Raw genomic sequence first — 26,479 nt, 5'->3', positions numbered from 1 at the left:
AAGAATTATACATGAAGCTGCATAATCCGGTGAAGACTGTCAGAGAATGCCCCCGATGATAACCTCTACACTACTACAAGACATTACTAGAATAGAACTTTGGTGGAGATTACATAAAGTAAGCCTTTAACAAAGACACACTTATATTTCAAATTCAGTATGAAAGAAATTGCTATCTTTAATTTTCAGATCTCTGTAATCGAGTGGAAAAAAAAATTCTCCCAGCAAGTAACTCAAGATTCACTGGCATAGTTTTTCATTATGTATATATTGGTCATGGAAAATGACTTATTTCACAAAAATATCTCAAGAAGAGTCAATTAACAAAAGACAAGAAAAGAGAAAATTTTGTCTTAAGGATAAGTTTTCTAATTTGAGTGATAGTCAAAAATGACAAAAGTGACAAAAAAGGAAAAATAATTAAGAGAAACTAATGAATTAGCATGTATTTTAAAGTAAATTACAACTATGGAATTGGTAGTTTGTGGACAAACAAATGACCTACTTATGAGGATAATTTCAAGAATTTAGGGAAAGAGATTATTAATTGGATATCCTGAGAGATAATAAGAAATTGCTCATATTTAACTAAGTCTAAGTGTTACTTTAACAAAAAAAGCCATTTTCTTTTCTTGGTCAGGAACTAATATAAGAAGCATGTTGTTCAGAGTAAAGGAGACTGTTGGTAATTCATTTGCAATCCTAGGTCTAGTTTAGAAGTATTTTCTCCAGTGATAAGACTGGATCAGGAAACACAGCTGGATAGAGGAAGGAAATTAGGGGGAGGGGGGGGGAGGAATGAGAGAGAAAGAAAAAAAAAACAGTGAGGTTTTCAGGAAGTTCAACCAGATAGGAACTAATGGAATTTGTTTTTTAGTCTCTCTACTTCCAAGTTACAAATTAAGTGAGAAAAGATACATACACAGAAAAGTGAAACACCCTTCTGGTAGGCATAGGGCAGTTCAGATACCTGCTGCAGGTCTCAGGGGACACCAGTAATTTCAGTTCAATATTTTCGATCATTTCTTTGTCTCTCTGAGAAAGTGCAAACATTTCTAATTCAGGTTCGCTCCTACCCCAAAGTCATTGTTTTCCAATTAATATAAGGCAGAAAGAGGATAAGAAAAAGAAGAAATGAGGGGGTATCACCAGTCCTTAAATGGAACCATTAATTGAATGTTTTTAATGTACATTAATACTAACTCTTAAACAAGTAATAGTTGTTTAAATAAAATTAGAGTAAAAGTATATCCGTGACTGTCCCTTTTACTGGTAAGATCTTAAAGAATCTAAAAGGGTATATGACAGAAAGTACAACATATATATAAAGGAATTTAATGTGCTTTACTTTGGCCCAGCAGTGAATAAAGTTCAGACTGAAGAAAACTATTTTGGAATGAAATTTCACAACCATATTTCTCAAAACAATTTATTATAACCCAATTAATTATATATCCAATAATCTAATTATCTAAAAGAGAGCATATATCATGCAGTAGACAGAGTGCCAGACCTGGAGTCAAGAAGATTCATCTTCCTGAGTTCAAATCTGGCCTTAGAGCTTTCTCTGGGCAAGTCCCTACACCCTGTTTGCCTCAGTTTCCCCATCTGTAAAATGAGCTGGAGAAGGAAATGGCAGAACACTCCAGTATCTTTGCCAAAAAAACAACAAACAGGGCCACAAGGTGTCAGACACAACTGAAAAGATGGAACAACAAAAGAACAGAAAACATCATCAGAAAGAAAAAAAAATTAGATTATAAAGGACAAGTGTAAAGCCACATAAGAATATACTTTCTGTAAAACTTCCAACAATTTTAGGGGAAAACTGTATAAATTTAAATTTCATAACAATGATTTATCTAGCCTTATTGCTTATGACTCTCTCCCCAACATACTCTATGCTCTAGACAAATGAGACTATTTAACATCCCCAGCACAAGCACTATATTTGTGTGACTCTATATGATATTATTTATGTCTGAAATTCCCTAATGCCATCTCCACCTCCTGGAATCACAAAAACATTTCAAGAATCCTGTTCAGCTGCTACTGCCTTGCCTGATCCGTCTTGTCAAAAATGACTTTTTTACCTTAAGATCCTGAATGATACATTCCTGGTATTCCATTGTTTCCAACTCTGTGCCCCTGCTTGGGATTTTCTTGGCAAAGATACTGAAGTGGTTTGTCATTCCTTCTCCAGGTCATTTTACAGATGAGGAAACTAAGGCAAGCAAGGCAAGGTAATACCCTCCCCCTTCCCCCCCCCCCCCCCCCCCCCCGGATCACACAGCTAATAAGTGTCTAAGGCCAGATTTGAACTCAGGGAGATGCTTCTTCCTGATTCTAACCCTCAAGCTTTGTGCATTATGGTACCACTTAGCGACCCTGAATAATATTTCAGTTATACCATGCTATGAACTTATTTTTGCAGTAGATATCTGTGTATGCGTTACACTATTCCCACTAAGCTATAAATTTCACAAGAGCAGAGAACATTTCTTCTTTATCTTTTAAAAATCCACTAGCACCTAACACAGTACTATGGATATGGAAAATTCTTGCTAAATCTTTGTCAAATTCCTAAAAATGGCAAGATTCATAATTCATCTCAATTGAGAGGTCAGGACTCTGTAGAAAGACAAGGACTGGGATTCCATATGGATTTTCCTAAGCATCTATTTCTTATGAAATGGGAAGGTCACTAACATACTACTCAATTATTCTGAGGTCTACAAAAATATGTACCTATTGCAACTTTATTAATCTTTCTTTTTTGTCTCAGTCACTTTAGGTTCTCATCATATGTGGATAAAAGGGAGAATGCATACAGGTGAATGAAGTAAGGAAGCAGTTCACAGAGCATTTGATCACTATTGGTTTAAGAAGAATTGGAATTAATATTTAAAAGTTAAGTATCGTCAAAACTAAAAAATTCCATAGCAGCAACAAATATATCTGATAGCTACAGGGAATTGGTATAGAAACTTTTATATGGGACTCCTCAAATGTTTTATTATTTTTATCATGATAAGATGTAACCCTGTTAAAAATTCATTTCCATATTCTCCTCTAACCTTTACTAGAACTGATACCAAAAATTTAAATTGACTTTTACCTCTTCTTCTAACCACTGCACACCCTCTGGTGGAGATAACAGGAACTTATATGGTGGAAGAGAAACAAAAGGAATCGGTATTGCTCAGAAACCTGATAAATCAGTAATTAATAACAGAAAAGAATCAAAGAATGTCAGCATTAAGTCAAGACCTAACAACAAAAAATGACACCGATAGATAGTAATACAAATTTGAAAGAGAACAAATGAATGAGTGACTTCTTTAAGATCAGAATATGTCATAAAGCTGGTAATAGAATCCACTTATTCCTAATTCTCATGTTTTCTGCATCTATAATAACACATTTAGCACACATCAATTGTCCTAACCCTGTATATTTGAAAATAATTACATCTAATACAAATGCTAACCCTATTCAGATCTTTAATTTTAAGGTTCAAAGAGAACCAGAAAATAACCTATTCTTCCTGGTATAGCTGTTCCAAGACTATATAGCCTCTCAGTATAACCTTGTAGTTCTTTGGTTTAGTGCCTAAAAGTGATTCAGTACTTTTCTCCATCCCCTCCAACTTTTGTCATTTTGTCCTTTTGATATTTTAGCCAGTCTGATGTTTGAGGTGATATATGAGTTGTTTTGGTTTGCATTTCTCTAATCAGTAGTGATTTAGAGCATGTTTTCATATACTTACATGTGGCTTTGATTGCTTCATCTGAAAATTGTCTATTCACATCTCCTGCCCATTTATCAACTGGAGGATGGTTCTTATTCTTATAAATTTGACAACATTCTCTATTTTAGATATGAGAATTCTGAGAGGCTATCTATAAAAGCCCTCCCACCCACCCATTTTCTGCTTTCCTTCTAATCTTGGCAGACTTTGTTTCACTTGTACAAAATCTTTTCAATTTAAAGTATTCAAAATTATCCATTGTACATTTTATAATACTCTCCATCTTTTACTGACTCATGAATTTCCTCTCCTAGCCATAAATCTGAGAGGTATGTTCCCTATTCTAATTTACTTATATCTCCTTTATGTAGATATCATGTATCTATTTTGATCTATCTTAGTAGATGGTGTAAGATATTGGCCTATACTTAGTTTCTGCCAAACTAGTCTCCAGTTGTCCCAGCAATTTTTGCCAAGTAGATTTCTTCTCCTAAAAACCTATATCTGTGATTTTGCCATATATAAGAATACTATAAAATTTTAGTGCTGTTTGTTGTATGTCTATTCTGTCCCATATTTCTTAGTCAGTACCAAATATTTTAAAAATTATTACTTTATAATACAATTTAAAATCTGGTACTGTTATACCTCCTTCCTTTATGGCTTTTAAAAATATTAATTCTTTTGATCTTCTTGATTTTTTATTCTTCCAAGTAAAATTTTAATTTATTTTTTTCTAACTCAATTTTTCAATAATTTAATTGGGATAACATTGAATAAGTAGATTAGTTTAGATGGATTGTATTTTTAATATATTACTGGTGGATCTGTGAACTGATCCAACCATTTTGGAGAGCAATTTGGAATTACAGCCATAGAGTTATAAATGTCTATACTCATTGCTGGTCTATTTCCCAAGTAAATTAGGGAAAGAGGAAAAGAGCCCATATGTTCCAAAACATTTAAAGCACCTCTTTTTGTGGTGGCAAAGAACCAGAAATTGAGGGGATATCTATCAATTGGGAAATAACTAAACAAATTACAGCATATGATTATGATGGAATACTACTGTACCATAAGAAATGATGAGCAGACTGACTTTTTTTAAAAACTTAGAACCAGATGAGATAATGAACAATAAAATGAGTAGAACCAGAGCACTATACATAGTAACAGAATTAATTCTGGAAGAATAAACTGTGAATGTTACCTCCAGAAACGTGAAACACAAAAAACTTAATTTATATGTACATGTCTGTCTCTCAGATGACATCTTTTGTTAAGTATTAAGGTTGAGGAAGGACTGGGACATTTGTAAATGGGATTTACTATGTGGATACAGAGAAAGGCAAGCTAAACATATAGGAGATTTGTCATTTAATTTGTGTACTATCTTCTTTTTCTTTGTATATAGAAATGCTTGTTTCATTTGGTTTTATAAAATCTGGAAAAAAATTTTAATTTAAATTTAAAAATCTAAAAAAAAATAACTGATTCTATAGTATTTGTGGTTTTAATGGAGTTTAGTTTTGGGGCATGATTTAAGAAAGGTGCTTAATGTACTGAGCCACAAGTCATCTGTCAGCAAAAAAGAGCCACATTTTACCTCAAGGATATAAGAAAGCATAATTTGTCTCAAAGAAAGCTGCTTGTGACTAATTACCTAAATAGCAAAATTATGGCACCTCATGACTCAGAAGAGATCTTGGAGGGGGAAGCTGGGTAGCTCAGTGGATTAAGAGTCAGACCTAGAGATGGGAAGTTTTGGGTTCAAATTTGGCCTCAGATACTTCCTAGCTGTGTGACCCTGGGCAAGCCATTTAACTCCCATGGCCTAGCCCTTACCTTCTTCTGCCTTAGAACCACACATAGAATTGATCCTAAAGGGAAAGATGAGGGGGAGAGGGAGAGAGGGGGAGAGGAGAGAGGGGGGGGGAGAGAGAGAGAGACACACACACACACACACACAGAGACAGAGAGAGACAGAGAGAGAGATCTTGGTGGGCATTTAGTTCAACCATACCTGAATATCTGCTAAATGATCATTCATTCTTTATTTCAAAATCTCTTATTATTAAAGACACAGTTTCATGGGAAGCATTCACTTTTTGATAGCTTTAAATGTTTAAATTCCCTTACATCAAATCTACATGTGCCTTTGAAACTTCTTAGTTCTGTGGCAAGAAGATCATTTTTGATACTTCTTCCATATGACAGTCTTTGAATACCTGAATGGAGATATCACCATCATTAAACCTCTTCACACCCCCAATCTGCTTTGGACTAAAAATTTCCCAGGTCCATTGACCTTACATAGCATGCTCTTGAGACTCTTCACCATCTTGGATCTACATCTCTGGATAGTCTCTAGTTTATCAATGTACCTCCTTAAAATATGGTGCCTACATGTGAATCAGATGTGGTCTAACAGGGACAGACTGCAAGAGGTCAATCACTTCTCTAGTGTTGGTTGGTATTTACCTCTTTATTGTATTAGTTTTGGGGGCCTCAAATGATTCATTCAAACTAAATTGGTGATCCACAAAAATCTCTAGATAATTTTTCTGGATGAACTTTCTTTCCTATCTTATACTCCTCTTTGGGTTTGATCATTTAAATCCTTCTAAGAGTATGAATGGTTAGCTGATGTCTCACCTTCTTGTCCATAAGAAAGTACCGAAGACTGTCAAGTGCTTTGCTAAAAATCTAAATAAACTATAAGGGACAGCTAAGCGGTACAGTGGATAAAGCTTCAGGTCTAAAGTAAGAAGGACTTGGGTTCAAATCTGATCTCAGATACTTCCTAGCTATGTGACCCTGGTCACTTAACCCCATATGCCTAGCCCTTGCCCTTCTGTCTTAACCCCATATGCCTAGCCCTTGCCCTTCTGTCTTAACCCCATATGCCTAGCCCTTGCCCTTCTGTCTTAACCCCATATGCCTAGCCCTTGCCCTTCTGTCTTAACCCCATATGCCTAGCCCTTAGTTGTTACAGAAAGTAAGGACTTAAAAAAAAACAAAATACAACTATAGTTATAACAAAGCTCCGATCTAATAGAACAAGTCCAAAAAAATAAATGGAGTTAGTCTGGCCTGACCTGATCCTGATAAAGCTCTGTAGGCTCTTTCTTGGTGACTGCTATTTTCCTTTTCTAGCTATTTCCTAAACATGCCTTTAATTATACATTCCAGAATTTTGCTAAAAATCAATGAAGTTAACTGACCTATAGTTTGTAGATTTCAATATCTTTGCTTTTTTTGAAATTTAAGGGATCTGTCCTTTTGTAGTCCTACAGTAATTCTCCCATTCTTCAAATTCTTTAAAAAATCACAAATAGTCGTTTAGCAATCATTCACCAGTTCTTTTAAATTCACTTAAGCCATGTGACCTGAAATCCAAAAGGACAGCTAGCTGTTCTTTTTAACTATTTATCATTATGCTGCAATCAGTTCCCTAGTTAGCTATCATTCCAAAGATCAGTTTTCTCGCAAGAGAAAATATTAAAAAAAAATGAGTACAACATGAATACCAGTGAACACAAAACACATACAAAATAAGGAGAGTGTGCTAACAGCTGGGAAGAATATCAAATGAGACTGTGATGGTATGTGGGAGCCATATGGGCCATAAACATCAGACTAAGACTGGAGAAAGGATGAATAATTAAGAGGCTATAGCAATAGTTAAGGTGAGACACAAAAAGGGTCTAATGGAGTAAAGGGGAAGATGTAAGGAATATAGAGGAAGAATTACAAGACTTAGCAGCCAAATGAATATAAGGGTTGGAAGAAACCAAAGATTCAAGGAGATCCCCAAGGTTGCTAACCGTAGTGACGTTAGGAGGGTGGTATCATCAATAGAAATGAGGATGCCTAGAGGAATTATGGATTTTGTAGAAAATGAGTTCAGTTTTGGTATATACTGAATTTGAAATGCCTATGAGATATCCAGAGGGTAAAGTCTAATAGGCACTTGATAAATAAAAGATTAAAGATCAAGAGAAGAAAATCACATCACTTTCCTCTTGCTGGGAATCAAATCTAGAACAAAAGCTCTTTCTGTTGGTTCCTCCACCTTTTGAAGGATTACATTTTTATTAAGGCTGAGTGATCCAAAAGCTGAGATGATTTAAGTCCCCTTTCACTATGAGAACATGTCTCCATGACAGGTTTATGATCTGTTTCCCAGATGCCTATTTCTTATTTCTGTTCAGGTGGTCCAAACTGCTCTGGTGTCAGCATGGCTTCTGACTTGGCCTCCATTGATCTTCATCCAAATATTTTCCACTAAGCAAGCCTCCTCAAGTACGAACTTTCTTTGCTTGAGTCTAACTTCTTAATCTACCATGTTATGTTATCCTTTCCCCTACCTTTTGTATTATATTCCTTTTGAATGAGGTATAGCATTCCATTTGTATATTCTAGTCCTGGGTCTAGACAGTGACACATGTCAAATTTGCACCATTGAAATAGGATCTCCAATTCATCTTGCTTGTTACCCATTCTTTATGCATCTGTTTATAGATATAAGGCCACAGGTTTTAATAGTAGATACTTTCTTGGTTTCCATTTTATGTGTTTCTGGGTACCTCTGCCCCAAGAGATTATAGTTATTTCTTTAAACCCAGTTAGATATATTTAGATTCCATTTATATTGCACTTTTCTGTAACATAGTCTACCTAATGCAAGATACAATGAAGGAATGCGTATAGCTTAGATCTTTTCTTACTGATCTTTTTGCATTGTTGTTACTCTCTAATGATATCTAAATTGATAGATATATGGAATTGTCTTCCTAGATTTCTCCCCAATTTTTCAAGTTAAAATCCTTCTGATTATGCTTGCAATACTCCAGGCAAATACATTCTTATGAGTCCTTGTTAGGCATATTGTATCCCTGACCAGGAGTTTTTCCTGCTTATATTTTACATTGCAGTTCAGAAATCCAAATCCTGTTCCTGGACAGCATTTTTGTAACCAGCTATTCACTTTCTATGTGCCTTACTTCTGATACACTTGCCTCCAGTCAGCAGCCATGATTAAAATATGAGCATATGCACCTAAGGTCTTTATTTTCTCATATAAGGCTTTATAGATTCCTTCTGCTATTATCATTTGTGCACAAGTGAACAATGGAAGTGGGCAACAGCTATCAAATTTGACAATTCTTGGGAGGTTCTTTGTCAAGTCCCAGATCTGTGCCAGGGGAAGAGATCAAATCTCGACTGCTATTATCAGGTCAGCAAATGTCTGCTTCCATATCTCTCAGTTGGGAGATATGGTTTTCAAAATACTTGCTTATTCTGATATAGTATCTGATGAACTTAATTCATTTCAATGTGCCATGTTAGCACATCTGAAAAGCAGAAACACATTCAGAGGCTGTGGAACTAAGCAGCAAGTAGCTAAACATGAAAGAAGAGTTTTAGCCAAGAAACAAATGCAATCAACTTCCAAAGCTTCTTAAAAACCAGATGTAGATGATAGTCAATAACAAAAGCAACCTTAACTACAGAGGCACCCACAGGTGTTGCTGTTTCAACATCCTAGACTCCCACAGTTTCTGAAATTCTTAAGACATGAAATCACTTGACTGCTAGCAGTAAACTCTACCTTGGCAATGAGAAAAGTAATGTCAATTCAGGCCAGCATCCACTATCATTACTATGAGCAATGTGCAGGAAAGCTTGGAAGGATTTCAATGTTGCTATGAGAGGTCAAGGGAATATAAAAGCCAAGTCATATCCTTTCCAATAGAGAATAGGAGCCAAGAGAGTTTCTTTCAAATTAATCTATTTTAAAGAACTACTTCCCTTGGCTATAAAGACTTGCTGTAACTAATATGAAAGGTTTCTGAAGAACAATTATCTTAGGGAATTTTATAGGTAGACCTCAATTTAAGAAAACCCTACATATGAAAAATTCAGACTTATACAAGATAAATTAGAAAGTGGCTTTGCTTTCAAAAGGATTCTTTGTTTTACAGAAGGATTTATTGTAGGATTTCTTTAAACATGGTTAGATTTATAGAAATTCAATTTATATGTTACTTTTCAGGAACACATCCACTGCTTAAAGCAAGATACAGTGAAGGACTGCCTATAGCTTGGATCTTTTATCATTCTTATGAATACTGCCTACTGTCAATATAATAGCATTGTTTCAATGCTTCCAATGCAATGGTTTCTAGAATAAACAAACAGCAGCAAGGCAATATGTAATCAAGTGCTAACTGGTGCAGCATGGATAATAAATGCTGTAGGAATCAGAAGGGAAAGATGAATGGGTGCCAGAGTAGGAGAGAATGGCTTCATGGAGAGAATCATAACATTTTAGAGCCACAAGGAATTATAAAAGATAGGCTTTAATACAGACTTTTAAGAACAATAAGAATCTAGAAGATGAGAGGGTATATCGGGACAAAGGGGGGACACAACTTTGTGTTTTCCCAAAGGAAAGACCCTGTTTTAAGGATGCTCAGATACCCAAATCATAACCATTTCCCAACTATACACATATATAGGGATATATTTGCTGATACTTGGCAAGCCAGCTAAACAAAAATCAATGGAATCTGTGGGCATCTTTTCACTCTATTATTTTGCCTTAGTCATTCAGATATCATTTATTAAAATTCTTGAAGAACAATTTTCCTAAAAAGGACCACTTATATACAGAAAAAATGTTTTCTCTAAAGGAATATTATAATAATCAAGTAATTAAAAAAAACAACAACAAGGGAATACAAACCAAAAGTAATACATGCAACAAATAAACAAATAAAAGTCTTATTTTTTTAACCTTTATTTTCTATCTTAGAATTGATACCAATTATTGGTTGCAAAGCAGAAGAGCAGTAAAGGCTAGGCAACTGGGGTGAAATGACTTGCCCAGGGTCACACAGCTAGGGCATGTCTAAAGGTGACATATGAACCCAGGCACCTGAATCCAGACCAGGATATCTATCCACTGAGCCACCTAGCTTCCCCTATGGCCTTGTTTCATGCACAATGAAATAAAAGTCTAAGAAAGAGAGAAGGTGAGGAGAACTGGAAGAGGAAAGAGAGAATGATAGTAGTGAGAACATAAGAAAAGATGCCTAAGAAAGAGAGCTAAGAAGAATGAAAATATTTAAGGGGAGGGAAATGGATAAAAAGGAAAACAAAGAGTCCAAAAGGAAAAAGTAGTTATGAGGTAAATGCAGTAGTCAAGTTAAACTACCTTAGTCAAACTATCTTTGCCAGACTCACCTGCATTGGTATTCAGTCAATTCTCATTATTTTTGAAGCTACAAATGGCTTTTTGTTTCTCACTCTAGTTCCTTCCCAAGACCCTTCTTCCTTCCCCAAAAAACTTCTTTTGTAACAAAAATAGTAACAACTGATAAAGAGATTACAACGGAGAGTGTAGAGAACACTAAGCACTCCCCAGACTCATTACAGTTGCAGTAGATATACAAGTTATCTTCCTTCTAGGGAACATTCCCCCAAAATGATAAAACAAGTGGAACTACTACTGCAGGATTATTCCACATAATATTGTAGCATTGTGCGTACTTCCTATTCTGACTATGTCAACAGTAAGAATTCCTCCATGGGTTTCAATGAGCCAGTCAAAATGGAGAGAATCACCTTCCATTGAATATTTTGAGGAAGACAACATATACCTACCAAAGGGGAAGATGATGAATAACAAATAACATTTGGATAGAACCTTTTCTAAAAAAGAGGTTTTATAAAACTTTCCTTACCCATCTAGGTGTCCAGATCAGGAATAAAAAGAGAGATCACATGTACAGGAAAGGCTGAGAATCAAATCTTGGGGGACAAGACACAGACTATCCAATTACCTTGGAAATCTTACTCTTTTGCCTTTTCCCAAAAATGCAATCCAGATCTGTTTTACTCCGAGAAGAAAGATCCTTCCCTAAAAAAAAGCAACATAATTAATGGATCTCATTTTTTAAACCAATCAGCACATTATGAAACTCCTAAAATAAAGATGGTTTGTGGAAAGATGAAAACAAAACAATATTGAAGGTTTACCTTCCCCTTTCACAGAAAAAGATATTTAAAAACAACAAAAATTAATTTACCAAGAATTGGTAAATTCAGAGAAACATGGATAGACATCTATGAACTGACAGAGGGAAGTGATAAGCAAAAGTAGGTAAACAATAACTCATGCCCACAATAATGTAAAAATAAAGAACAAAATGAAACTAAACCTGGCTGAAGGTTAAGAAAATGTACTTCCATTTACTGGAGAGAAGGAAAACTTTAGGAATATGATATTTTAAATGATGTCATACTGCTGATACACTAGTCAATTACATTGAACTTTTTTCTCTTTCTGTAAAAATTTTTGTTACAATGGATACCTTGCAGATGAGATAGAAGATATTTTCAGAAATGTGACATACATTTTCAAAAATTAAATAAGCATGTTAGTCTTAGAGATGACAATAATTGCCTCTAAGCACAGTGGAAGCAGTAGTAATGAAATAAGCACAGAACGAAGAGAAAGAATTCTTAATTTTGAATGCAGAGAAGCAATTCATTAGTTTTAAATTTTTTATATTCTGAACTTATTAACCAACCCAAAAAGACTATTTCCATACATATGATCAGAACACAAAAAGATGACTGTGTGTGAAACTGAAAATCACCATTTCATTAAATTTGTCTTTTTAAAAAAGTACCTAATTCCACTTACTACTTTCAAAACTGTCCTACTTGTCTATGTTCTGTTTTCTTTTATACATTAAAAAAATGTTTTGGTAGCTCTTTTGGGGATTCATTACTGCTAACCACTTTACCCCCTGCCATTCTCCAATTAACAAGAGAAAGGAAAAAATAACATATATCAAATAAGTGTATTGAAGCAAAATAAACCTATTTATTGGCTATGTACAAAGTATGTGTCTTTATGTACCCTGAATCTATCACCTCTCTGTGAGGAAGTGGATAACATGCTTCATCACAGGTCCTCTGGAGACATGGCTGATCAATGCATTGGTCAAGAGTTTAAATCTTTCATTTTTCTTTACATGTTGCTGTGCTTGTAGAAAGTTTTCCCAGTTTCACTCACTCCAATTTGTATCAGTTCATATTACCCCAGGATTCTCTGAAATTATTTTCCATTATTTCTTTCAGTATCATATTGTATCACATTCAGATGCATGTTCTTATGTTTTCAACCTCCTCTATTTTAAATGAGTGAGGTTTATTCTTCCCACCCTCCTTCATGTTTGTATACTTTTCTAGTGCATCCCAATTAGAGAAATACCAAGTTCTATATCTCCTTCTTTCTCCTTTCTACACTAGTTTGCTCCTCCTTTTATTTTGTCTTCTTTTTCCTTTCTTCAACACACTTTCAGGGCAGAACCAATCTATCCTCAGGTTCTCTTTTTCTTATTTAACTCTCTCAATAAGGGAAGACGTTTGAAGATATTAAGGTTCTAAAAGGACACATTTTTTATTCTATTATTATTAATGACTATCATTTACATAGCATTTAATGGTTTGCAAAGCACTTTACAAATATCTTATTTTATTCTCACAACAACCCTGGGAGGCAGGAATTATTATCACCCCTATTTCGCAGATGAGGAAACTGAGGCAGGTTAAATGACTTTCCCAGGGTCTTGCAACTAATAAGAGATTGAAGCCCAATTTGAATGTTAATACTACATCATTATATAACCTCTTCCAACTAATCAAAAAAAAATTCATGTTTCTAGACTTCTTTGAGTCTTGTGTTTGTATTTCCAAGTTTGTATTTAGCTCTAGTCTTTTCATGAGAAATGTTTTCAAATCCTATATTCCATTAAAAGTTCATTCCCTGCCCCCCCCAATCAGATTTTCCTTGGTCTTGCACAGTATTCTTGGTTGTAAGTGTGTCTCTTTTGTTTTATGCAATATTGTATTCCAAGATCCTTAATTTAAAATAGAAACATACAAGTATGATTCAATTGTTGTTGTCCTTTTAAGTGTTTCTTTCTGGATGCCTTTATTACCTTTCTTTTTTCTTTTAAATGTGAGAACTCTAAATATTTCTATAGCTTTTCCTTTAGGTTTTTCTTTTCAAAAGTTGATTAGTGGATCAATTAATTGATTTATTAAATACTTCCAAGTTAAGTGGGTTCTAGGTTTTGATTTTCCTTAGCTTCTTCATATGTCAACATGAAAAATCTTCATTTCTTAGTAAGATCTACCTCTAGTTCTCAGGAAATTACAAAGACCTCTTAAGCTAATAAATTATATTACGTAATTTAAAATTTATAATATAAGTGCAATTCATCTACAGTCTACTGTTTCAAATAAGCCCAAAAAGTATGACAAAAAGGCATTTAAAAATTAAGGATTACTAACTATACCTACACATATATATATATATGGGAAACCAATTTGCTATGGCAAAACAGCATAAAGGTTTTGTTAAGAGTTTTTTCACTATTCATACAGTCTTCCTGTCTTTTGCTTGTTTATTTATCTATGAAGTGGAGATAACTACCATTAATCTTTTTTTATTTAAACCCAAACTACACATTGGTTCCAAGGCAAAATAACAGTAAGGGCTAGGAAATTGTGGTTAAGTGGCTTGCCCAGGGTCACAAAGCTAGGAAATGTCTGAAGTCATATTTGAACCCAGGACCTCAGTCCTGACTCTCAAGCCATTGATGTCCCATGATATTGATTTTTGATGTTGAAACATTTGACAATTTGAAGGACTCTGAGGGGAAAGAATGTTCTTTTTAGGTCCTCAGTAGCTGTGGCTTTGGAACCTACAGGAGTAGGTGTCAGGCTAAGTCTCCATAAGGATGGCTTCCCAGGACACTGGTGAAGGGCACTGGGACAGAAGTATTGTTTTTCCAAGCCTCCTGGGCTAATTCCATCAGCACCTGAGGGGAGATGGTGGTGGTGGTGGTGGTGGTGGTGGTTGTGGCAGTGGCAGTGGCTCAATCCACTTGATCCGTGCTGGGTGCCCCTGCTTCAGCCAGGAAGGTCTGTCTGTCCTCTGGGTGGCAGACGGCTGGCTGTGGTTAAATGGCTGGTCCCTTCTCTAAAGGAGTTGCTTCCTGAGGTATCACATAAAGGAAATGTTATTGGCAGCCTCTACTTCTCAGTCTCTCCTTAACCAATGGTGCTTTTCTGCCTGTATGTTATCACTTGATCACATTTCAGCAGTTTGCTTCAACTTCTGGGAGTTCGGCATCTGCTACACATAAAGCCAGGGGATTTTAACTTTTTGATATGGGTCTACCACCTAGTGGTGAAGTAAAGTATTATAGGAATACATGGGGGAAAAAAAAGATGGTATTTTTCATTACTGTGTACTGGAATGTCATGATTCTCCAAAACATACTGTGGTAAAAGACAGAGAATGCCTTTATTAGCACTATGTGAAACTGTGAAGTTAATTAAAATACTACTAGGGTTTATAAGAAGATGAACTATTTTCATCATAATAGAAAATTATCTAAGACATTACTTAAAATTAAGAAATGATTCATCAAGAATTATTATACATGTAAAGAAAATAGAATGAGGAAGAACCTTGACAGACAAGAAAATTTAAAAGGAAAGTGAATGCTGCAAAATTCAAAATTATAATGACCAAGCTTGGTCTCAAAGAAGAGATATAGAAGATATGTCCTCTTCTCTCCTTTGCAGAGGTGAATGACCATGGTTACGTGATATACTGTATATAACATCAGACTTTTTTGAAATATTTTGTTAGTTTCATAGAACATTTTTCCTTTCTTCTTTTCAAAATTATTTTTTATAATGAATGGCTCTTTGGGAGGGATGAGGAAAGGATATAGTGAGAAATATAAGTGATATAAAAATAAAAGAAACCAATAAAAACACATATTAAAAAAATTTTTTTTAATTAAATAAGAGGTGGAGTCACGATGTTGTAGGAGAAGCAACAATCCAGCTGAACTCTCCCAACATTCCACTCTAACCAACTTTAAAATGCTGGCTTTTAACATAAGATACATACTTATATTTATGGAGGAACACTCTCTCTATTTTAGTATTTTTTATAAAAAATGTAATCTTTTGGCAATTATTGATATCTTTTTAAAAAAGATTTTGGATATACGTGTTTTTTGGGTCAACAGTCTCTTTAATGCTGAACAGCCCTTATAGGTCTAATAGAAACTTTTTTGTTTCATGATGAATGATTTTTCTCATGATATTATTGCTTTATTCTTACTGAAAATCTTATTTAATATTTTTGCATCTACATTCGTCAACAAAATTGGTCTACAATTTTTGTTTTTAGTGTTATCTTTACTTAATTTTGCAATTGATATCATATTTGACTCATAAAAAGTATTGTGTAATTCTAATATTTATTAATATTATGAATAATCTACGTGTGGAACATAGATTCTTTAATAATCCATGTGTGGAACATAGGAATTCTTTGAATGTTTGAAAGAATTCCACTGTAAAACAATCTAGACTAAATCTTCTCCTTCCTAGATCATTTTTTGATAGCTTATCTTGTTTGTTCCTAAGATTGAGCTAATAAAATTATTAATTTCCAAAAGTTAAATAAAATAAAATAGGAAGTTTAGAGTTTTCATCTTCAAATATTTTTTGACCTCTGTGAACCAGATCACTTACTAGAATCAACAGAATAAAACAAAAACTTTTAAATTCTATCAGAATCATAGAAAGGACGTCAGAAGTTATCTAGTTCCAACCTGAGCAGAACAGAAATAGTATCTGCAACAGCCCTAATACTGAGCTTCTACTCAAAGCTCTCCATCAATGGGGAATCCACTATCTTCCAAAGAAGTTCAATTTTAATCATTTTAGGAATATTTTCTTTATGTAGTTAAAACCTAGCTCTCCTACAACTTCTTACTGTTTTTATGTTCATTCTCTGGGCCCAAAAGAAAAGCTTAACCTCACTTTCAGAAGAGATCCCTTCAAAGACTTAAAATAGCTTTCTACCTCTCACTTCCTTAAGTCTCTTTTCTAAGCTACCAGTTCCTTTGACAGATGCTTCTAATATGGCATGGTTTCTAGTCTTCTCACTATCCTGGGTGCCCTCCACTGGACTATTTCAGTATATCAATATCTTTTCCCAAAAAGTAGACCCTGAACTATATAACTCACTTGGCCATAGACTTTCCAAGCTATCTATAACAATCCTATTATGTTCACCAATGAAACAAGATATTTATTCTTACCTTTTGTAAATTTTGTATAGTGAACACGTCTTTTTGATGACTTGGACTTCTCTTCAAGGCTAAATGATTTTTTCTCCTTGTCTGAGAAATCTAAAATAAAGATAGAAAAGTTCAATGAGCATCATTATATAAGTTGTGTGATCTTTTGTTCATATAAAATGCTTAAGAGCATTCTAATTTATAAGTGCTATTATATTATCATTAATTATTATTGGTAGTTTGTAATATATCATGTAAAGAAAATATTTAAGTCAGTCTTTGTCCTTTAGAAATTTACAGTTATAGTGGAATGCATAATTAAGCCTTAAAAAAAAATAGTGAAATATGGCTAAGGAAAGTGTTTGTTCCTTGTCCAGAGTTCCAAAGCAAATTGCTGGCAAATCTAGTATCAAAAATCATTAGCTCCTACCATTCCTGGGATATTCACTTACTGTAAAAGCTACTCTTTATATGTTAAATTACAAAGTTAGATCTTGGATAAATCCTACAGATGACTAATCATTTTATAATTTTTATACTTCAGTTGTAAACTGTGATCTTACAACTTCATTCAAAAACAACCTTGGTCTGATGGTTAGATAGTATAATTACCAAGAAATACAAAGTCTCAGAAAGTTTATTATGAAAATTAGCTAGCAGAAAATAATTATCTATCTATTCTGAACAAGACTGAGATTTCTTAAATTTTGCCTCAAGAAATATAGATCTGGGGTTAGAAGAGAGGAGAAAAGAGAGAGAGGTAAGGCTCCTTTACTCAGGAACCTACATGCAATAAGCTAGTTTCAAAAATCATGAAGGTAGACAAATATTAAGAGTCAAAAAGCTAAGTTATAGTTCCTTAAAATGCATTTAACAAGTTTCATCTAGTAACCTGGAAATTTTCTACATCTAGTTTCCAGGAATAATTACCACGAAATTTACAATTTGTGAATTTTTTATTACTTATTTTTTTGGTCAAAGAAATAATCTCATTGAAGCACTGCCTTTACTGGCACACTAGGTTTCAAAAACCGAATTAATATATCAATGTATTAATTATCAAGAAGCTATTCAGTTTTTTTGATCTTCAAGTTGACTAGTGATTTCCAATTCAGAGGCCAGGATATATTTTTGCTATATGGACTGTATTCAATCCTAGTTCCTAGTAAAATTCCAGGTATCAGAAACATATTTTAAAATGGGAGTAAACAAGACTACAATGTCTTCTGTCACACACAATCAGTAGAGAGGCACTGTGATCCTCAAGGGGCCTTTACCACTAGCCTCAGAACGGATTTCCTTTTAACCCTATATATTCAATACTTAGCCCAACCTGTTGCTTTTTTTTAATTGCCCAATGTTACTCAATAGACACACCTCTTGCCTTCAGTTAGGTTTCTGTTTCAGAAATAGGTAGTACCATTACTTCATTTGTCTTCCATAGACAGGGACAGTTACAGAGGCTGGCAGCCTAAAGCCAGTTATCTTGGTAGAATCAGAGGGAAAATGTGCCTCCTGCTATTAAGCTGGCTTACCACAACATGCTGGGGAGAGCATTATATGATTAGAAGAATAATTCAGTTTTATGGGCAGAAGCTGCAAAGGCCTTTTTACATTGTCCTCTAACTCTAGAACCAGGATATTTCTTCTGCCATGTTGTTCTTTCAACCCCAATCATTCTATCAAACTATTTTGCTTAAAAAAATTTTTTTTTATGCAAACTATTTCATAAGATTGCTTTTTCAACCTATTTTTTGACCTCCTCTGAGGTTTCTTCCAGCTTTAAATACATGATCCCATTAGACTGCTGGCAACATAGCATGAGTGCCCTCTTGTGGTACTGACACAGGACCTGATGTTCTAGGTAAAGATAGCCACCAAGCTGATATTTTTTTTGATTAAAAAAAAAAAAAAAGACAACAGGACAAACAAGGAATATTTACTCCAATGAATAGAAAGCAGAATATCAATCTGATGTGAGGTAAATATAACCACAATTGCTCCATAAAAGAAGGGACTGTTTTTTGTCTTTACATTCTGTTAGATTTAAATTAATATCTTCAAGTTCTTATTTTCCCCATAAGGTTTATTAATAATCACTTGAAATAGAAAAGGTAGATAAGCATAGATTTTAAAGTCCCTTTCTTACTCTAAGTCTGACCACATGTAGCTCATCCTGCAAGATCCTCCGTCCCTCACCTGCCCACTCAGGGAAGTAGTTGGCCCATGGGCTCCACCCACCCCTTTTATTTATGTTCATGGATGTGGCGCTGGCATGTGAAAAATGGGATGAACCAGGTCAGCAATCCAGGAGGGGTAGCAGATGAAATTCCCTTTACACAATCCTTAGCACTTAGCCGTGTACTTTACTCACAGTAGGGATTTCAGAAATATTTATTAAATTGAACATGCATCTACTCTGATATACTGTTAACATTTGCTACATCTATGTTCTGGCATAGGAAAGAGAATCTTGAAGCTTGAAAGATGCTACATAGCATCTCTTCCCCTCTACCTTTCCGAGGGTCCTCAAGAGCAGACCTACTTTTAGACAAGAGGATATTCTTGTTTTATCTCAGTCCAAATAAACACCTCTCATCTAGGAGGCACCAGGAGGTAATCAAGGAGAATACAGGCTATGTCAACCGCTTGTATTTTTGTAACACTAATATAATTAGTAAACATCTTCAAATATGAACAAACGTCTTGTTAAAGGAAAATATTTAAGGCTTTATTTTGCTCCCCTGACGTCTTTTTTTTAATAGTCAACAAACATTAAGTATGGTGGGACTGGTATTCTCTGCATTTTTCTATCGATTGTTTAACTGCTAAAATATAGTCTTACTCAGGGCAAAGGTCAGGAGAAAGGGCCAGTCTCTCCTAATGGCTGTTTTCTTCTTTCTGTTGTATAATTTTCATAAAATCCAAGACTTAAAATTTTTTTGAGAAAAATTTCAGGAAAAGAAGCTTGCTAACTCCTCAAATCAAGAAAGTGAACTATTTGAAGAAAGTGCCATAAAGAAACCTACACTGCATAAGAAGATCCAGAATGAACTTTGGGATGTAATTGGTTGAACTGAAGGAGGTTGAACACATTTACTCTGAATGTAAACTCTTATGCCAAAAGGGACTACCCCCGAATTGGCTTTTTGTCAGTATACCTAGCAAACATTGGTTTTGCTCTCTTTTATTTCCGTCTTTTCTCCAACTATTGTAACTTCCTCTTAGAAAGTACAAAATTGTATGCACCTTTAGCTAGAAGATCTTTAGGGGTATAAGCTGGTTATGTTAAGTGATTCACTGGGAAGACTAGTCTCCCAAAGAATCACAGGGTCTACTTAATATTTTGTAAAATAATGACTAAAAAATATTCTTAGTTACTTTAATAAAAAAAATTTTAAGGAAAAGCAAAGCACATTCTTTGACTCCATTATCTGCCTATAGGAAAGTAAGGATTTAGCAAGGAGTTTACCAAAATGTTTACTGTTTATCCAGGGGTTGTATAGCAAATTCTTGAGTTAGATTTGCAAATCAAAACCTAAAAAGTGATTGGCAAAAGCCATATGAATCACATTTATACTTTTTTACAGTTTTTATACTTATTAGTGTAAACAGAGGACTTCTCTAAATCCTTATTCCATCAGGTAAGGGATAATGAGTTTTATCATGTGAATAAATTCACACTTTGTATTATTCAGTAAGGAACCATTCCCAGAAAATAATATCAAAAGAGGATATTTCTTAATAAGGCAAAAATAATTTCTTAAGCCAACAATTAACTAGTCTTCATCACATGACAACAAAGAGTACTGAGATTAATGCATTTTAATAGGTGTCTAAGAATATCTATCCAAGTAGGTCTCTGTTTTAACAAATATACAAATTCAAATCTACATACTTACATCTGATTTCTATGAAATCTATCCACTCCAAAACCTAAGCTGTTCCTGAAAATGCAAAGGCAGTTGTTCTCCTCCTACTTGTAGCTTCCCTTTCACACAAAGCATTGTAATCAATCTTCCTGTGGTTAAATTTAGTGCTATAATTGTACCCAATAATTACAAGCATATCCCAGCCTAACTTTTGTTGACATCCAATGAAGTCCTTTCCCTTTAAAAAACAAACCACAAACTCTTATAATGGAACATAACATCTAAGACTCTAGTTAGGAGCCAGCAAGCCTAGAGTCTAGACCAGGTCCTGTCACTTGGACAAATTCTTTACTTTCTGTGAGCTGTAGTTTCCTCATTTATAAAATCAGGGTATTTCCACCTATCCTTCTTACAAGATTATAAAAAAAAACAAACAAGATCATTTTGTTAAAAACATTCTGTTAACTGATAGAGCCAATACAAATTTGAGGAAGGTGCCTGGTGTGTGAGTATTTGGATTTGGAAGATTGGGTCTTTTCTTTAGTATCTAATAAGTTTCAAAACTAAACAAAATGGAGTAAGGGTTGATTAGATCAGTGGCATGAAACTCAAATAGCACTGAGGAACCCCCAAACAGATGAGGATCTCTGTAAGCCACATATCAACTTAGAAAACCACATGTGAATACCATCTATGTTCTACTATATTTTTATTTGTTTTGTTAAATACTTCCCAATTATATTTAATCTCGTTTTGGCAGCACTTGGGAGGGTTGCAACAGCATGTCTGACACTTTTGGACTTAGACCTCTGCAGTCTTGTATAGATCTGAATTTCTATGATCCTATGTTGTGACAGAGTGGCATCAATAGAATCAAACATGAGGCACTTGATTCATCAAGTCAGAAGACCCTAAAGCTAGTATCTTAACTGAATTCTTCAGATTGCTAAACTGAATTTTAGATATACTCTATGGCTATCCAATGGTAGGAAAGTCATATAACTGAATAGAAGGAAAAGGTTGATAGGGAGGGCCTAAGTGCTTTGTGATTATTCACCATGAAATTTCCTTTCAGCTGTGGTTACACTTGCTATCCAAATAGTCCCACCAGAAGCACTCAGCTAAATTCCCAAATTACCCCAATCAAAATCCAAACAATACACAAATGATCCAAAGATTCTGTGGAAAACAATGCTAGTTGGCATGCTTTTTCTTGCTGGGCATTAGATTAATTCTTTCTCACTAACTAATTAACAAGGCAGAGAATCCATGTAAGCTCTCATTCATCTCTAAGTTTTATAGTTCTTGTAACTAGAAAATATGTCTTAACAATGGAGTCACTACAATGAAATTCTACTATACCATAATAATTTGACTCCCAATGAAAAACTTATTTTCACCTTATATTACAAATCATTGAGTCAACAAGTATTTATTAAGCAGATGCTTATGTGTACAAGGCACTGTGCTAGGTGCTAGGAATATGAAACAATTCTTAATCTCCAAGGATTGAGACTGCCAAGTTTTGTTTTAACATCAATCATTTCAATAAGATAGTCCCACACATTCCACCCCCAAGATGATCCTCTGTCACAACAAAGAACTGTTAAATGAAATCAACCCAGTGTCAACTGATGGTTTATGTAACATCTTTCACCCACAGTCCCCTATCTCTCCATCTCATGTTTAATCATCTCAAATACTTTTCTACGAATTTTTACTAGCTACAGCTTATGATGCCAATTTCTATTTTCTGTTTTGTTTGTGTGGGTTTTTTTAAACATCTCTTTTTTTGGTCATACTCTGCTTTCATTAGAAAAACAAGTTTATTACTTCAGAGTGATCTCCCTTCTAAAGGAGATTCTACGTTTTGTAAATCTGTTTGAAAATCTAGATTTATTTATCTGCACTATTATGTGGAAAACTCTGTGTTTAAACAAAGGCTTATTCTCAGGTACGGAAGAACTAAAATAATTCTCCCTGCCCCCACCACTATTTTTTTAATGTTTCATTTCTTTTCTAAAAAATATTTGTAATTAGTTCAATAAATATTTCCCAATTTCATATAAAAAATGTTAATTCATTTTTTAAAAATTCTGAGTTCTAATTTCTCTTCCTTTCATCTCTCCCCCACCTCTTTAAGAAGATAAATGATATATCAGTTATACATGTGAAGTCACGTAAAATATTTCCATATCAGTCACACTGCAAAAGAAAACATACACAAGAACAAAAAAATAAAATGTTTTAAAAGTATGCTTCAATCTGTAGTCTGACTTCATCAAGGAACTATAATATTTCTAAGAAAAACCATCATTAGAATTAATTTGTAATAATAGCAAATAGAAATATTATAAATACCAATAGAATTAAGAGAGAACTCCTCTTACAAATTCAGTGTCTAGAGATAGTCTCCATACCTTTTACTTCCTGTCCATGGCAACTATTCAATTCAGCAAGAAGCTGATTAAATTCCTCTTGGGGAGCAAGCCAGTCATCCTGTAAACATAACAACATGTAAGAGATGATCTTTTTCAATAGACATCTCACCATGCTATTATTCTAAAGCCAGTTGATAAATATGAATGATGATGACGACAATGATATAACAATAGCTAACATTCAGTGCTTGATTGTATATGAAATGTTTATATCTACTATCTTATCTGATCTTCATAAGAAACCTTTGAGAAAAGTAATGCAAGAAATCATCCTCATTTTGTTCATTAGGAAATAAAGGCACTGACTTGTTTATGGTCACAAATGCTCTAAAGTCATTAACTTATGTTAATTTAGGTGGAATGAGAGGAGCAAGGTGTCTATTCTTATATACAGAAAGTTGATCCTGGATGACTAAAGTTTTATATACGGAAAGTTGATCCTGGATGACTAAAGTCTTCAGTTACGATAAACTCTGTCTCAGTTTTTCTGCTCTGGTCCAATCATATTGTCATAACTAATATAAGGAACCAATGTGAGGCATTTAGCCTATCTCCAGAAATGTTCATAAAAACTTCCCAGCAAATGTCACTGACTGCCAAATTTAAGATGGAAGACTAACTGGTGGAGAGCAATGAAAACAGCAACGAATGTGGAGGCACAAGACTTGGGCTCAAATCTGCATCTGCTACCTACCGGGTGAGGAGCCCCTTGCCCAAGCGACCTAGCACCTTTCTGAGCCTCAGGTTCTTCATCTGTAAAATGAAATGGTTGAATTAGATGACCTTCACAGGCCCTTTCTGCTCTATAGCTATTCAGCTATGATATTTGGATACCTCCCCAATCACAATGAAGACAGCAAGGAAAAGTCACATCCTGTTTTCCAGCAGTTAACTAGTTTACAGTTTTTATCTTGTAAAACTATAAGATCTCCTCAAAAAGCTTCCTCAGACACAGAAGCTGAATTTCCAGAGTGGTCAAAGAAGAGATGCACTGGCCAAGTGGCCACACACCCAGGACTAGCACCAGTTTAGATAAGCTCAATAGGCAGCCACACTGATTTCAGTGTCCTGACAATGAAAAAGGCCAATTTTCAATTATCGGGCTGAAGAGTAAAAACATGGGTAACAGAACCAGAATAATTTACCAGTAATAGCAATAACAGATGACTTTTATATATAGTGCTTTAAGTTTTGCAAAGTAATGTACATGCATCATCTCAATATTCCCAACAACCCTTGTAAAGTAGGAACTAAAAGTATTATTCATCCTCGTTTTACAGATGAAGAAATCGAGGCTCACAGAAGTCAATGACTTACCCAGGATCATTAGCTAGTAAGTTTTATATAGATAACAACTGAACCCAGACCTTTCTGAATAATAACTCTAGTACTCTATCTTTTGCACCAATAATTATAATACTCTATCTTCTATATCATACTAATTCTTGCCTTAGAATGAGTTTTTTTTCCTCTAGAAAAAAGATACAATTCTATTTTAATTTAATATTAAATTTAGCTTATTATTAAGATTAGTTTCCATTGATTCTGTATCAAACAGGGTTGTAGGTCAATTAAAGGAAGGTTATGCAGAAGATCTTGGGTGACAAAGAACCTAGGATTCAAAATGAGTCGCAGTTAATGCACAAAATGAATAGAAGATAATCCTGTGACAGTCAGTAACTGCCTAAGCAATCAAAGGAAAGGCTTTAGAATGACCACATGAGGAACACTGCTCACCTCATGACTGGCTGAGGCTCCCAGCCCAAGCTGGTTGTTTTTAACTTGAACTTTAATATGCTCTGTAGCCCCTTGCTCCTGAGCCCCTAGGCCCTGTAAAGACAGAAAATAAAGAGGATTTACATTGTATATAGACAGTGATGAATAATCACAGCTGAAGATGCTCTGAATGACTGATGATTCACTTATAAGACAACTGTCTAGCCTGAGGATACCCTTTATAAACTTATAAATACCTTTTTTTTTTTAAATAATCAGATCAATGGTTTCATTGATAAAGCAAACTCCTGGTAAGAAAACTCTCTCTACCAATATGGATCGGTAACTTCTAGGCAACTGACAGTCCAAACAGGGAAGTGCCTCACCGAGGGTCACACAGCCTGCATGTACAAGGCACTCCTCCTGCCTGAAGCTGACTTTCTATCCACAATGGCCTCTCTACATAATGAAAAGAAAAACAATGCTGATAAATGACAGCTGATGATTAGGTAGCACTTTAAATAAAGTCTGCAAAGACTTTATGTACAGCATCTCATTTATGCTTTAGACCACCTCTCAGAGGCAGATCCTACAGATATAATCCCCATTATACAGACAAGGAAACAGATGCTCAGAGGGGAAGTGACCTCTGTTAATGGTCACACAATTAATATACATTAGGGGCACAATTTTAACTGACATCTCCCTCTGACTCCACAGTTTCATAGTTGATGGCTTTTTTTCCCACTAAAATACCTTTCCTTTGGACCATCCCATTTTCTCCAGCATTTTCTGGCCAAACTTGGAATCATCATTACTCCATGCAGTGTTCCTGGGATCCACAGACCACTTCTGCTTCCGCCGAGCTGTAAGCAAAATGGAAAAGCACCTCTTTAGCAATTTAATCTCTAAATAAATCCATGCCAAGTGAGATACATAAATACATACAGTATAAAGTTTGAAAATATATAAATCTTTCTGGCACAGGGCAGATGTCAACATTATTGGATTGTCAAAAGAGCTGATTTAGGCCTAGTTTCACAAACAAAAGTTTCACAAAATAGTTTCACAAAAAAAGTCAAATACATTGCCAACAAATTGGGAAGATGAGACACATGCAGTGGAACATTCTGGCTCTCAGCACTTATAATTCACCAGCTACTGTTAGGTACAGCTGCTAAGATTATGGGGGAGGGGGGGAGGGTCCTGGGGGAGAGGAAGTGATAATTCTCTTGGTGAATAAAGGTCAGAACCTTAATTCTTTAAAAAGAAAAAGGTCATCAAGTTATAGGATTACAGACTTAGAATCAAAAGGGGCCTCAGATATGATCTAGTCCAACCCTCTTCCTTGCAAAAGTCAGTTTTCAATGCTAAGATCTGCATTGTTGTTATCTTTTGTTTCTTATATTCACTTCAGGGACACAGCCATGGCTAGACAACAATTCTTGTTAAAAAAAAAAAAAGATTTGGAGCTACAAGTTCAATATGAATTAAGAGAATGACAAG

The 26,479-nt window shown here is 34.7% G+C and overlaps 1 protein-coding gene across 1 annotated transcript in view; it reads right to left on the bottom strand.

The window, feature by feature from the left end:
- Positions 1-26,479, bottom strand: part of PINX1 (PIN2 (TERF1) interacting telomerase inhibitor 1) — an 86,494-nt gene that overhangs the window by 44,408 nt on the left and 15,607 nt on the right. The window contains exons 2-6 of the mRNA XM_007476493.2: positions 25,730-25,839; positions 24,995-25,087; positions 23,237-23,315; positions 16,966-17,055; positions 11,602-11,678 (exon numbers count right to left, since the gene is read on the bottom strand). Coding sequence (XP_007476555.2) covers positions 11,602-11,678; positions 16,966-17,055; positions 23,237-23,315; positions 24,995-25,087; positions 25,730-25,839 — 449 coding nt within the window. The remainder of the gene's footprint in view (positions 1-11,601; positions 11,679-16,965; positions 17,056-23,236; positions 23,316-24,994; positions 25,088-25,729; positions 25,840-26,479) is intronic.

This window comes from Monodelphis domestica, chromosome 1 (genome assembly GCF_027887165.1).
Source record: "Monodelphis domestica isolate mMonDom1 chromosome 1, mMonDom1.pri, whole genome shotgun sequence".
Lineage (NCBI taxonomy): Eukaryota > Metazoa > Chordata > Mammalia > Didelphimorphia > Didelphidae > Monodelphis > Monodelphis domestica.
Note: the sequence above shows the minus strand (reverse complement) of the source record. Positions and strands in the feature narration are given on the sequence as shown.